This window comes from Lupinus angustifolius, chromosome LG12 (genome assembly GCF_001865875.1).
Source record: "Lupinus angustifolius cultivar Tanjil chromosome LG12, LupAngTanjil_v1.0, whole genome shotgun sequence".
Lineage (NCBI taxonomy): Eukaryota > Viridiplantae > Streptophyta > Magnoliopsida > Fabales > Fabaceae > Lupinus > Lupinus angustifolius.
In genome coordinates, this window is record NC_032020.1 from 8607745 (window position 1) to 8622708 (window position 14964).

A 14964-nucleotide genomic window follows, 5' to 3' on the forward strand; every position below is an offset into this window, starting at 1 on the left:
GGATGAGGATGATGATTAGGATGACGATGAGGATATGATGAGGATGAGGACATGATGAGCATGAGGATGGGGATGAGGATATGATGACGATGAAATCATGATTAAATTATATTTTTTTTGTATTACCAAATGTATCACTTCATCTTTTTGTGGCTAAGGGACTAATCATTTTGGGTTCGTGATTGTCCATCTCAACAAGTGTTGCTCCCAAAATATAACACAAAAGTATCTAGTATGACCTTACACAACTAGACCAACACATTGTTGATCATGATGATTTATCTATTATCTACTATTTTAATTAATAATTAATAAAATGGAAAAAGTGATAAAACGAGATAATGCAAGATTTTTATGAAAAAACTGTTATAGATTCAGAGATAAAAAGGGGATCAAGGTAAAGACTAAAGAGTAAAAAATAAATAAAGGTTTTGAGAGAAGGAAGAGGAAAACGAAAACGGTGTCGTATTATCATAGCCATAAAAACGGTGACGTCATCAACTGTTGATGAATCACCACCGTTATGGATCACTTTCTTCACCACCACCACAACCACCGTTCATCAAGGTACGTGTTAAAGAACATGGTATCCCATCTTGTTCTTGAACCAGAAAAGCTTGATCAAAGAAGAGAAAGAAAGAAGTATGAACAATGCCTCTTTTGAATTAATTTTCAAAATGTGTCACAGCAACAATGAAGGGAAAGCTATTTATGAAAGAAGTGGTTAGAAACCAAAACAGAAAACCCAACCGAAAATAAACCAAACTAAAACTTCAAACAATATTACTACTTTCTTCTTTCCCTTTTTGACTCATTAGCTTTGAATTCTTGTTGCTGCTTATTATCAATGGATTTCATATTCAAGAGCCCCCCACAAGCTGGTAGGTGTATATCTAACATACCAAGCTTGGAAAGACGACCTTGAAATAATGCAGGGTATAAGGACTTAGTAAGGATGTCTGCAAGTTGGGACGAGGAAGAGATGGAGAGAAGATGAAGAAGACCAGATTGGACCTTTTCTCTGACACAATGACAATCCATCTCTATATGTTTTGTCCTCTCATGGAAGACAGGATTTGCTGCTATGTGTAGAGCTGACTGGTTATCACAGTAGAGCATTACAGGTTCAGAATGTGGTATGTGAAGATCATGGAGAAGATGCATAAGCCATTGTGCCTCAGAAGCAGCTAGTGCCATAGCTCTGTATTCTGCTTTTGCGGAAGATCTAGATACCACCTGCTGCTTCTTGCTTTTCCAAGAAACAAGAGCATTGCCAAGAAAGAAGCAATATCCTGAAACTGATCTTCTATTATCAGGGCAACCTCCCCAATCTGAATCAGTATAGCCTTTAACTTTCAAATATGTCCCTGCAGAAGAAAAGAAAACTCCCAAACTGATGGATCCTTTGAGATATCTTAGGATTCTCTTGGCTCCATCAAGATGTAAATCAGTAGGGCATGAAACAAATTGACTCAAATGACCCACTGCAAAACTAATATCTGGCCTAGTATGGATCAGGTACAATAGTTTACCCATTAATCTTCTGTAAACACTAGGATCTTCCAAAACAGATCCAGATTTGGAGTGAATCAATTTTCTTCCATACTCCATTGGAGTGGAACAAGGTTTACAAGCAAGCATCCCTGTCTCCTCAAGAAGATCAAGGATGTACTTCCTTTGATATAGTAAAATTCCCTTATTAGATCTAGCTATTTCCATTCCTAAAAAAAATTTCAACTCACCAAGATCTTTAATGCTAAATTCAGTGTCTAACAAACCTTTCATAAGTTCAATCTCCATCAAATTGTTACCAGTTAAGATTAGATCATCAACATATACAAGAATTGCAGTAAAATTAGAGGAACAAGTCTTAATGAAAAGAGAATAATCAGCCATGGATTTAGTGTAACCTGATTGCAGAAGGAAAGCTGTAAGCTTATCATGCCATTGCCTGCTTGCTTGCTTTAGGCCATAGAGAGATTTTTCAAGCTTACAAACCATGTTAGGATGAGCAACAGTGAGACCTGGTGGTACTTTCATGTAGACTTTTTCTTTTAAATCTCCATGCAAAAATGCTGTATTGACATCTAATTGATGTATATGCCAATTGTTCACAGCAGCAATGGATAAAATAGCTCTAATTGTGGTTATTTTGATTACAGGGCTAAAAGTCTCCATATAGTCTATTCCCTCAGTTTGTGTAAAACCTTTGGCAACTAATCTTGCCTTATACCTCTCAATGGATCCATCAGATTTGTACTTTATTTTAAAAACCCATTTACACCCTATGGCTTTCTTGTCATTAGGTAAGGCAGTTATAACCCATGTGTTATTGTTATTTAGAGCCTTTAGCTCCTTTTGAATGGCATCTCTCCAACAGGCATATTTGATAGCCTCATTATAATGTGTTGGCTCAATATGAGATGATATACTAAGGGAAAATTGCCTATGAGCTTTAGAAAGCTTTTCATATGAAAGAGTATTAGATAGAGGATATCTTACTTTTGCAGATTTGGTTTCAACTGAATCAGGCTTAGTGACCAAGGCACAGTGGTAATCCTGAAGGTACTGAGGTCTAATTTTAGTCCTAAGGGACTGCCTTGGCACAAAGTTGTTATCAGGAGCAGAATCAATATCATCTTGAGCTGAATCAATGTTAGTCTCAACAGGATTATATGAGCAATTATCAAAATCAAGGTCAGGCATAGGCATATTAATGCAAGGCATAACACCCTCATTATTTTTGACAGAATCATTATTCAAATCCATATCAAAGATAGAACTACCCATACTAATCAAGTTACCATCAGAACTTGCAGAATGATTTTGTGCAATTTTGAAAGGGAATATGTGTTCATAGAACATAGTATTTCTAGACAAAAATATTTCATGGTTATTAACATCTATCAACACATACCCTTTTGTACCATATTTTAGGCCCAAAAATACACATTTTCTTGACCTATGGTCAAGCTTTCTTCTATGTGAGGTTAGAGTGCTAGCAAAACAGAGGCATCCAAAGCATTTAAGCCTAGAGATATCAGGCAATTTTTCATGTAACATGTCATAAGGACTCTTGTTAGACAAGAAAGTACTAGGTTGTAAATTTATCAAGTGAATAGCATGAGCAACAGCAAAATTCCAAAGACAATGAGGTATATTGGACTGAAAAATGAGAGATCTAGCAACACTAAGGATGTGTTGATGTTTTCTCTCAACCACCCCATTTTGTTGGGGTGTTTCAACACAAGAAGTTTGATGCTGAATTCCCTGATTACTATAAAAATCATGCAGCAAAAATTCTTTCCCATTGTCACTCCTTATACTTTTGATTTTCATTCCAAATTGAGTACAAACTAAAGAAACAAAATTTTTGATCAATTGTGAAGTCTCAGATTTGTGCTTCATGAAATAAAGCCATGTGAACCTAGATCTATCATCAACTATGGTCAGAAAATATCTATGCCCAAAAGTGCTAGGGGTGGACAAAGGACCCCATATATCCATATGAATCAAATCAAAATTGTTAAGGGATCTTGTAGTACTGTCACTATAAGGAAGTTTTCTTTGCTTTGCTAAGTGACAAGCATCACAAGGATCAATAGTTTTATTGTAAGAGATAAAAGGAAACATTTTCTTCATAATATTCATTTTATTGTGTGAGGGATGTCCTAACCTATTATGCCACAAAACAGTACCATTATTGCTAAAAGAGTTTATACTTTTCTTGACTTGATCTCCTTGATTGGCAAGGGTAGGTAAAATCTTTACTGAATCCTTCATTGCATATAGGCCTCCCTTCATTTTAGCAGCACCAATCATCTTCAAAGACTGGAGATCCTGAATATGACAAAGATTTTCATAGAAAGTCAGTTTGCAAGGTAAAGCTTTAATAAGTCTGGAAATAGAAATTAAGTTGTAATGAAATGAAGGGATGTATAGAACATCAGTAAGATATAGGGAATCAGAGAACATGACACTTCCTGATATTGCAGTAGATATTTGGTTGCCATTAGGCAAAGTGACAAATATTGGAGTTATCTGCTTGTAAGTCTGGAAATTAGTGAGAGTGTGACACACATGGTCAGTAGCACCTGTATCAAGCAACCAATCAGTAGATTTAGTGAAATAACTCAGCAAATGTGTGTTACCTTTATTGTTTGTATTCACTGAATGTGTTGTAATGTGATTGGTATTATGCACTACTCTTGAATTAGGTTGCTGCTGGAGGATGGATAATATTGTTTGATGCTGTTGTGGGGTGATATTGACCCCTGATGATGATTCATTAGTGGTTTCATCAACAATTTGATCTTTGTTCTCATTTTGGTAACCAGAAGCATAATTCTGCTCTTGGATGCTTGAGATGTTATTGACATTGAAATTCTTGAAATGTCCAGGTGGAAATCCATGCTTCTTGAAGCATTGGTCAATGGTGTGTCCTGTTTTATGGCAAAAGGTGCAACTCTTAAAACTCTTTTTACTTGAGGATCCCATCTGTTTTCTTCCTGTTTGACTCTGTGATCCTCTACCTCTTCCTCTTCCTCTGTCATTCCTGAAGTTTCCTCTATACTCATTGTTAGAATTGCTAGTTATACTATCCATATTGCTTATCAGGGCTTTAGAATTACTGAAATGTGAATCAATATGCCTCTCTTGTTGGATCAGCAAGCTAAAAGCCTTACCTATAGTAGGTAGGGGTTCCATAAGCATAATCTGAGATCTAACCCCTTCATATTGATCACTCAATCCATTGAGAAAACATATCACATAATCTTGTTTTCTGTAGCCTCTAATAGTAGGCACAAGGGTACATACACATTTGTTTATGCATAAACATGATGGAATTGGCCTGAAGTTATCAATCTCTTGCCACAATCCCTTTATGTGAGTGTAGTAAGCATCTATAGAAAGATTACCTTGTTGGAATGTATATATCTCTCGAAAAAGCTGTGATATTCTGAAAATGTCCCCCTGATAGTATCTTTCACGCAGGTCCTCCCAGATCTCCAATGCTGTATCCATCCATAGAATACTTTGAACAATGGAATATTCAATTGAATGAGTTAACCAAGAAACCACTAATGTATTGCATCTGTCCCATGCAGCAAAGGTAGGGTCATCAATTGAGGGTTTTGGAAGAGATCCATCAATGAATTGGAGCTTGTTCTTGTACTTTATGGACATAGACATAGCTCGTGACCATGCATGATAATTTTTCCCGTTGAGGAGAGCCGAAACCAAAGGGACTCCAGGGTTCTCATTGGAAGGAATGAACAGAGGTGAAGTGGGATCTTGAATAGGATTGATGCTCTGAATTGCACGATTGTCCATTTGAGATGAAGGAATTGGAAAGAAAATTGATGAGAGACGAAGAAGAGAAAAATGGTAGGGAGAAGACGAGATACCAAGGCGCAGCGGTGAAGAATACAGAAGAGGAGGTAATCAGAGAGAAAGCTCTGATACCATGTTAAAGAACATGGTATCCCATCTTGTTCTTGAACCAGAAAAGCTTGATCAAAGAAGAGAAAGAAAGAAGTATGAACAATGCCTCTTTTGAATTAATTTTCAAAATGTGTCACAGCAACAATGAAGGGAAAGCTATTTATGAAAGAAGTGGTTAGAAACCAAAACAGAAAACCCAACCGAAAATAAACCAAACTAAAACTTCAAACAATATTACTACTTTCTTCTTTCCCTTTTTGACTCATTAGCTTTGAATTCTTGTTGCTGCTTATTATCAATGGATTTCATATTCAAGAGTACGCTCCTCTCCCTCCGCGCATCAACCACCCAATCACCACCACCTTCGTAACCATGTCCTCATGGTATCCGATTTCCACCCTCTCCATTCACACCCCCCTCCTAGGGTTTACACATTGTTCCCGCCATATCCACAAACCTCTAACCCTAACTACGATTCAGTTCCCGCTTCCACGTTCCATCGCCCGAGGGATTCTGATATTCAATCCAATTTCGAGGGTTATGGTGAAAGACTCGAAATTGTTGAAAAAAACAGGAATAGATTTGTAAAACACTGGAAGAAACCTACTAGGGTTTTGCCTCGTTTTGAATTGGGAAATTGTGACATTGGTGATGATGGTAATAGTAGAGGGGGAAAGGAACACACTCCAGAAAAACAGGTTCAGAGGAAGAGTGCTTTTCTTAGGATTCGGAAACCGAACCAATGGATCCGTAAGGTTGAACAGAGTGATTGCAATAAAGATGAGCAAGGGAATTTAGGTGATGAGGTGAAATCAGAAAAGAGAGAAGGAAGCGTTGTTGAACTTGATATCTCTTTTGAATCAAATGCTATAGTGGCCAAGGCTATTGTGCCACCTTCGAGTTCTATCGGTGTTTCTAAAACTGTCGCGGCTACGGTTTCTGGTACAAATCTGACACCTACCAGAAAGAGTAAAAAGGCTTTGAGTGTTATATCTGATTCACAAGTGGCAAAACAATCTGCAGTTGCTGGGAGTTCAAATAGCTTGCCATGCAAGGCAAGTGCCACCTCTGGTGCTGGCAAGGACGTGATCTTACCGAAGAATGTCTCTGATGCTTGTTCTCAGCAATGTCTTGGTGCTGCCGATAATCTTCAGGGAAAAAATGATATGGCACAATCCTCTAAGGGGATTGTTTCGGATGAATCGAATTCCCTGGTGGCCAAGGCTGATGTGCCACTTTATGACAGTGTTTGTTCTGATTCACAATTAGCAAAATTATCTGCAGGTGCTGTTAGTTCAAATAGCTTTCCGTGCAAGGCAGGTGGCAACTCTAGTTCTGATAGGGATGTGCTCTTGCAGAAGAATGTCTCTGATAATTGTTCTCGGCATTGTCTCCATTCTGACCATAATCCTCATGAGAAAAATGAAGTGCCAAAATCCTCTAAGGGGATTGTTTCAGATGAATCAAATTCTCTGGTTGCCAAGGCTGGTGTGGCACCTACTAGTTTTGTCATTGTTCCTTATACAAATTTGATGTCTAAAAGACAGAGAAAAAAGATGAGAAGAAAGGCTTTGATTTCTAACAGCGCTTGTTCTGGTTCACAACTAGCAATACTATCTACAGGTTTTGCAAGTTCAAATAGCTCACTGTGCAAGGCAATTGACAACCCTAGTTCCGGCAAGGATGTGATCTTAGCGAAGAATGTCTCTGAAACTTGTTCTCAGCCCTGTCTTGGTGCTTCCCACAATCCTTGTGGGAAAAGTGAGGTGGCGAAATCCGCTGAGGGGATTGTTTCAGATGAATCAAATTCTCTGGTTGTCAAGGCTGGAGTGCCACCTACTAGTTCTGTCATTGTCTCTAATACAAATTTGATGTCTAAAAGACAAAGAAAAAAAATGAGAAAAAAGGCTTTGATTTCTAACAGGCCTTATTCTGATTCACAATTAGCAATACTATCTACAGGTTTTGTAAGTTCAAATAGCTCACTGTGTGCGGCAATTGACAACCCTAGTTCTGGCAAGGATGTGATTGCAGTGAACAATGTCTCTGATACTTGTTCTCAGCCTTGTCTCAGCGTAGCCCAGAATCCTCGTGCAAAAGATGAGGTGGCAAAATCCTCTAAGGGGGTTGTGTTAGATAGATCAAATTCCCTGGAGGCCAAGGCTGTTGTGCCACCTTTGAGTTATGTCATTTTTAATACAGGTAAGACTTTGGTTTCTGATACAAATTTGGCTCCTACAAAAAATCGAAAAAAGAAGAGGAAAAAGGCTTTGATTTCTGGCAGTGTTTGTTCTGTTTCACAACTGGCAAATCTATCAACAGGTGCTGTAATTTCAAATAGCTTACCATGCAAGGCAAGTGAAACCTCTAGTTCTGGCAAGGATGTGATCTTACCAAAGAATGTCTCTGATACTTTTTCTCAGCCTTGTCTCGCTGCTTCCCACAATCCTCATGTTCATGGGAAAGCTGAGGTGACACACTCCTCTGAGGGGATTGTTTCAGATGAAATTGCCAATGTTGGTTCTGGTAAAACATCTGTGAGGGTTGTTAAGAAGAAAAGAATTGTTAAAAGAGTGGTTAGGAGAGTTGTTGTGAAACCTAAATCAAATGTGCCAAGTTCGGTGTCGGCAAATATGCTTGATGGAACAGTGAAAGTTGATGGTGTCACTCTTAGTTCACGAACTGCCTCTGCTTCTTGCAAAACCGAAACTTCTTTGAATAAGAAAAGTGCCACTTTTGAAAATATATCAATGTCAAATTGTTTGCAGTCTTTGCCGAGTGAAGGAAATCATTATTTTTGTGAAGACAAAAAATATGATGTGCCCCTTCTGAGTTTGCGGACACATCCCAGATTACGAGAATGTAAAAGTGATCGATATTCTGATTTAGGAATTGAAAGATCAAAGTCTTCATCTTGTGATTATAGTAATATTGAAGACAAAAAGAGTGCTTCTGATTGTTTAAATGGAAGTATGTCTGCCCGTGGGTTGCTTAGCATACCAAATATCGACATGGTTACTAAATCATTGAATGGAAGTATTTTATCGGAAATAAACCACCTGGATGATTTTAACAAGCAATTATGTCAAGGAGAAGTGTTTCCATCACCTGCAAAATATTTGGATGTCGCGAATGAAATGAATTCTGCTAGCGATGGAGTTACTGGATTAAGTTTGAACAATCTTAAAGCGAAGTCAGAAGAGAATTTTACAGTTTGTGATATTGGTAATGATAGTTTTGCTGGTAAATTATATTGTGAAAATGAAGCTCCTACATTATCTCAGGATGTTATTTTGAAAGAAAATCCAGACATTGCCATCACCATGCCAAGCAGTGGAATGGTAGATTTTTCAAGTTTATCTAAAACTAGTATTAAAGAAGAGCCGGATTTTGTACAACATGTCAATGTACTAGCGAAGTGGGGTTCTAATAATGAATCAACTAATTCAGAATATAGTATGAGTTTTCCCCATTGTGATATCATGAATGATGTCAGAAAGCAGATGTCACCTAGTAATGTCTTTGTATTCCCCATTGCTGTCTGTACTAAGTTTCTGAATGGTCCATGTTCTAATCCCTACTGCAAGTTGACACATAAGGTTTTGTTCTATATCTAGTCCATGCAAGTGAACGTGATCTGCTGAATTTACTGATCTGTCTAGAGTCCGAGGCTAACTATTTTGTTATGCAGGTTATACCGGAGAGAATGCCAGATTGTTCTTATTTTTTGCAAGGTGCATTATAGAAAGTTGTCTTTTATTCAATGAATAATATAAAAAATATGATTTTTTACATATTTCATGACAGGTTTATGCACAAACAGAAATTGTTCATATAGACATGTCAATGTAAATCCTAAGGCTTCTATATGTGAAGGATTTCTGAAGGGTTATTGTGCCGAGGGAAATGAGGTATTAAATAATCATGTTGAATTGTTGCATGTCCCCACCCTGTTCCCTATGTTCTTGTGATCCCACACTATCACTCGCTTATTCATATGCTTTCAGTGTCGGAAGAAGCACAGCAATGTATGTCCTACTTTCGAAGCAACAGAAAACTGTAATCAAGGAACCAGATGCAAGCTTCATCACCCAAAAAAAGAACAAGCCACTGGAAAGAAGCGGAAGAGATCGGGAGATCATAACAGCGGTACAGAGCATTATTTTGGTTCTATTCCCATTGATTTTTCTGAACCTGGGATGATGGTGGGTCAAAGACAACAGCAACAGAATAATGAGAATGAAGAAGAAATTGCTGACTATATCAGCTTTGAAGTTGATGAAGGAGTTGCCGAAAGTGCTGATGAATCATATGAGGAAGCAACATTGTGTGACAGCAATCCCTTGGATATAGAGTTGGATAATCTTGATGAACTTATCAAGCCAGTTCTTATAATGAACAGGAATTTTATGGCTCAATCTTCTCCAGTCCCAGTAGTCCTGTAGTGTAGTAGCCTACAGAACTTAGGCTAGTGGAAGGAGACTCAAGACAAGTTGTAAATGAGATAATGCCGGGTCCCTTTTTAGGTTTCATTTCTTTCTTTTAGAACCCTCCTTGGTTTTGAATGCCTATTGTATTTTTGCACAGGGGATCTTTTCCATCTTCATTGTTAAACATTAAAATATAAATAAAGAGAAAGAAAAAATGATCTGCTTCTATGATTTCAAATATTGGAAATAGCATATATGCTTTGGCTGTATATATCTATTTTCCGTAGAACCTATTAGTATTAAGTGTAAGTCTTGTGAATTAGGTCATCCATTTTTCATGAGTAGATGAGTTATAAGAATCTAAGTTATTGTTCCTCTCATTTGAATTATTTAATATACTTTAAGTTATAAATCGTTGAAGTTGATATATTTTGGTAAATTAAGTTTTAAATGATGATTACTTAACAATATGGTTATCCTTTTTAGCTTTCCAAATAAGAGTTTAATCCAAATAGGAAAGTTAATGACTAATTTAGCACATTTAAACATATCAAAAACAAAGTATTGGAATTGATTTTTCAGCACCTCATCCATTTGTATTTTCAAAGTAATGCTCACCCCCTAATATGTTTGCTATATCAATTATATCCGGGAGTGCTAAGTGAAACTCTATAATTGTAATATTTGACGAAATTGTCTTTATATTCAATTATTAGCAAGAGTTTATCCAGGAGAGATGTTTGGGTGATTTAGGTGCAAACTCAAGCTGGTTAGCATGAGCAATGTTATGGTATGTTTAATTGGTGCAGATTAAGGAAAATATAGGTTACTATCAGTTAAAGATAAGATTGTCAAGACTAAAAAGAATAATTTAAGTGATGTGAATCATGTAATACAACTGTGACGTGTGAAAGCTGTAATTAAATATTAATTAATTTAGCTTCTAAAATATAATTTGAACTATTGGATATCTTGTACTACTCATCATATGTAAGGTTTGTTGAAAAGACTTTTGTTCCTTCTCTGACCACATAAATTTCCCTATACTTGTATAAGAAATCTGATGCATAGAAGGATTCAAGGTACTGAAACAAATAATAACCTCTCTAAATTCTAGGCACTAAAGACAACCAACAACTAAACTGAGTTTCCATTCCCTAGCTTTTAGTCATGGCCACAAGTTACTCCTACATGGTTTCAATCAAGTTATCCATGTCAGGTTGGAATGGAGGAAGAAGCCAAGTGAGAAAGAGAAGGGCATTTTTCATATCAGCTCAGCAACAAACAAATATTAAAGAATCAGCAAATGTTAAGGTACAAGAAGAGCAGCAAGTAGAAAGTAGTGAGAAACTGAAGCCAAAAGGATCAACACCAAGGCTAGTAGAACCACAACTGAATGTTTTTTTATACTATCAAAAGTATCCATTACCTATACGGTAAGACATTAATCTTTTCCAGGGTACATGTCTGCCCGAACCATGGCTGAATGTGAGAAGCATAAACATGAACATGGAATATGGAGGGAAGTGGATAAGCTTACACTTTTTAATGTTTCTTTGCCTCTAAAGAAAACTACCACATACTAATAAAGAATGTCATTTTGATGGTGGTAATCTATTTTGCATAACTAGTAATATACATGTAGTGTTTTTAATTTAAAAAATATTCACTCCACAAAAAATCAGGGTCCTTTTCTTACCCAGAATCCATATGTGGATAACAGAATTTCGTTCTATTGATATATTCAGTTCGTTTGATCTATGCTTCCAACGTATGATGAAAAATTATGAGATCTATAAGACTTCACCTATCCCAATAACAAAAAAACCCCACTTGAGTAAATATATTAAAATATTGGCAATAACGGATAATACCTTACCGGGTATCCCATGTTTAAATGTAATAGTATATACAATAATGTACTATTAAAATACTAACAGAGAAATTAGAATCACCAATGAAGAGTGTAATCCAAATTGAAGTATCACTTCTGCTTCCATATAAAAGAGGCTTACAGCATTAGTTTGCTATGATTTCTTCTTATAGCTTCAAGGGAGAAGCGGTATTAACCTGTTTGGCAAGATAAGCTTCAAAAATTTCCACAACAACACGAGGATTAGTGTCCTTCAGATCTGCATAGTCTTCACACCTGGTGAACCTGTCCATGTTGTCTATAATCAAGGCCAATGCAGAATCTTGTAATTGTTTAGCATTGTGTTGGTGTGCGAACGCATAGTTTGCGATAGCTTTATCCAAGTTCAATCGAGCGATCAAAAACTTCTCGCAGAATGCCTTGAGATGCTTCACCTCATACTTTTCTGCCAAAACTAAGAGATCAAATGCCATTTGATCATCAAGGCATGCTTCAGCAGTGTATAAATAGTTGACAAAGGCACTAAGAGCATCATAAGATACATCGTCGATCTTGATAGTGCCACTTCGACTTTCCTCCATATCACTCTCGAGCATTGCTTTAAAAACTGGAGACCGACTCACCTGATCATATTTGGTTTATCACGAACAGCCAAAACATTAGGAAAGAAACGATTAGGTCCATAACAACAAATATCAAATCTCATGAAGAGCAAGACAAATTTTTACGAGTTAAATTTACATACAAATTGCACCAGAAAACAAAATTTGATGCATTGAAGAAAGATATTCATGTAGTATGGACATCAAGAGTCTGGAATCAAATCAGCATAAAGCAAAAAAGTCAAATCATAGATTATTGTCAAGAATTTCATAAAGAAACTTAGGAAAAAAACAAGTTCTAAAAAATAGAAAACAATTTTTGGAATAGGAAGCCTTTCTCATAGATGCAACATGCTTGTCTACTAATTAATACTTCACCAAGGATTATCAACAAAGACGTTTTTTTCTTAGCCCAGTAAGGTTAGGTAAAGCTTAATGTACTCTACTGCTTACAAGATTTGGTGATTAAAAGTTTGAATGAATACTTGACACTAGCTCTATCGGTTTATTTAAAAGTTAGCCTTTAAGGAAGCATAGTCTTGGTTAAAATTGTTTCTCATCTCATTCTGTTAGCAGCAGCATCTATTATAATTATTGTTAACTCCTATTCTGATTTTGGATTCAAGAGATATAACAAGTTCTCTTCTATAGCATGAAACAAAATAGTTAAAGTTCTCGCATGGTGTTGAAAAAAGAAACAAAAATATAGACTACTAAAAAAACTAAAACTTATATGCTGTTATTCAATTCCTAGGAAATTATTAAAGAGCACACTTATTGATGTTTTAGTTGAGAATATTAGAATTATTGATTACAGAAACATGAAAACAGGGGTTCCTACATCATTTTTTATGGTGAGCTTGGTTGGAGTGAGAATGGGAAGGTGGAAAATGAAGAATTTTGTATGAATACCTTGCAAATTTTCAGTTCTCCTTTTTCCATCTTTTAATTTTCAGTTTTTCACTCCTATTGGTTATATCCTATACATATTTGTGTTGTTTTATACTTTAGCACAATCAAATTTGAAGTTTTGACCATGTTTTTATCTTAAGTTTTTCTTCGCTCTCTATCTGTTAGATTATTATAAATAGGACTACAGACATTAGGTTATGTTTATGTTTTTGAAATATTGAGTTTTAAGGGTTTTCCTTGGAAGAAAGTTCTCCTTCTTCGGTCATCATCCGTTTAATTCTCGTTTCTGTTTTCTCATTTTTATTGGCCGTTTGCTGTTAGGATATTTTAAATCCTAACAGAAACTCAGTACCCCCATCCTTTTAAGTTTTAACAATGGTGTGCACACGAATCAATTATTCGCATGAAAATCATATTCAAACACATCAAAAAACTAATCAGAAATGAGGATCAATAATCAATTATCATTCATAACAAAACATATTCAAATCATCAAAACAGATCTAAAAAATCAAAACTAATCTAAACTAAAAACGACTTTGTGACTATCAGAAAATCAAATCTTTCCCCCACCACCCTAAATTCTCAAATCATAAAAAAACCCTAAATCAAAACCAATTGCCACAAAACATAAAAAAACATACTCCAACCCCAACATTTCAAATCACATTCAAACCCTAACCAAAAAAACCAAAACCAATTACCACAAAAAACCGATCAAAATCAAAACTTACTCCAACCCCATGAACAATCAAGCAAAAGGGTATTCAGATTACTTACGAGAATAGCCTTATGAGCATGAACACATCCAGAAGAGCAATCACCATAAGGAATGAGAATAACATCAGTGTGAGTAAGAGCATAAGGGTTGGAGCAATCATTGGTGTCCACAGCAGAAGAAAGTTTGAGAAAGTTAATCTTAGCCTTCAACTCTTCAATCTGACGCTTATACTCTTCCTCAGTCTCATTGGCTTCTTCGTAACACTCTTTGCAAGTTCCAGCACCATCATGATCATAATCTTCTTCACAAGAGATACATCGCATGGTGAAGTTCCCTTCTTCTTCTTCGTCGTCGTCGTCGTCGTCGTAATCGTCGGTTTCGCTGTCGTCGGAGTATGACGTTGGGTTGGGTGGGTGATTACACCGGCGAGGGGGCATTGTGAAAATTGTTGAATTCAGTTTTGGGGTTTTGTTTCTTTTTTAGTTTCACAGTTTCACACGCGCACACTTTTCTAAGATGTTGTTGGATGTGTGCTATTTTATTTACATTGGACGGTTGGATTCATCTCTCACATTCACTTATCTGATACACTATATTCAACTTTTGCATATTATGTATTTTCACAATGTATTAATCTAATAGTATAAGATATTATTAGATTTTCAGATAGACCAAAATAATAATAATTCAATTTCTAAGAGAAACAACTATACATTTTAAAATGATTAGTTTCTTATCGTAGGATGAAGGATGAAAGCACATCTTCTATTTTATAATATGTACCATACCATTTAATCATGTATCATAATACTCTTGACATTTATGTTATATTCTACCAGAAATATGGATTGACAATGACAACAATGTCTCTAAACATGTTAGTTCATTCTTAATAAAAAATAAGTATGGCAAATTTTATTATGTTTTATACATCATGATTTGTATAAGAAGATATGAATCATTTAAATATGAATAATGGAT

General features: G+C 36.0%; 2 protein-coding genes across 6 annotated transcripts; one reads left to right on the forward strand and one right to left on the reverse strand.

Annotated features, from left to right (window-relative positions):
- LOC109362631 lies at window positions 405-10103 on the forward strand. Of its 4 annotated transcripts, none has more exons than XM_019608572.1 (6): window positions 405-567; window positions 5763-9044; window positions 9137-9179; window positions 9253-9356; window positions 9453-9524; window positions 9561-10103. In XM_019608572.1, exons 1-6 carry the CDS (start codon window positions 508-510, stop codon window positions 9888-9890), a joined length of 3891 nt encoding a protein of 1296 aa, XP_019464117.1. In that variant the 5' UTR covers window positions 405-507; the 3' UTR covers window positions 9891-10103. The 4 variants fall into 4 exon arrangements, with proteins under 4 accessions (XP_019464117.1, XP_019464118.1, XP_019464116.1 ...); XM_019608573.1 differs by having other exon boundaries at window positions 5763-8794; window positions 8870-9044; window positions 9453-10103; XM_019608571.1 differs by having other exon boundaries at window positions 405-573; window positions 5769-9044; window positions 9453-10103.
- Window positions 11690-14507, reverse strand: LOC109362632 (BTB/POZ domain-containing protein At4g08455). Of its 2 annotated transcripts, XM_019608575.1 has the most exons (3): window positions 14146-14507; window positions 14043-14112; window positions 11690-12371 (listed from the first exon to the last, which is right to left on the reverse strand). In XM_019608575.1, the coding sequence occupies exons 1-3, from the start codon at window positions 14418-14420 to the stop codon at window positions 11916-11918; spliced, it is 801 nt and encodes a 266-aa protein (XP_019464120.1). In that variant the 5' UTR covers window positions 14421-14507; the 3' UTR covers window positions 11690-11915. The 2 variants fall into 2 exon arrangements, with proteins under 2 accessions (XP_019464120.1, XP_019464119.1); XM_019608574.1 differs by having other exon boundaries at window positions 14043-14506.

Bases quoted from the DNA above. Each gene is read 5' to 3' on its own strand.
- LOC109362631 (XM_019608571.1), top strand. From the start codon at position 508: ATGAATCACCACCGTTATGGATCACTTTCTTCACCACCACCACAACCA. The intron at 9,180-9,252 runs GTGCATTATAGA...ATTTCATGACAG, and splicing joins TTGTTCTTATTTTTTGCAAG to GTTTATGCACAAACAGAAAT. The intron at 9,357-9,452 runs GTATTAAATAAT...ATATGCTTTCAG, and splicing joins ATTGTGCCGAGGGAAATGAG to TGTCGGAAGAAGCACAGCAA.
- LOC109362632 (XM_019608574.1), bottom strand. From the start codon at position 14,420: ATGCCCCCTCGCCGGTGTAATCACCCACCCAACCCAACGTCATACTCC. The intron at 12,372-14,042 runs GTAAGTAATCTG...AAATATGATCAG, and splicing joins ATGCTCATAAGGCTATTCTC to GTGAGTCGGTCTCCAGTTTT.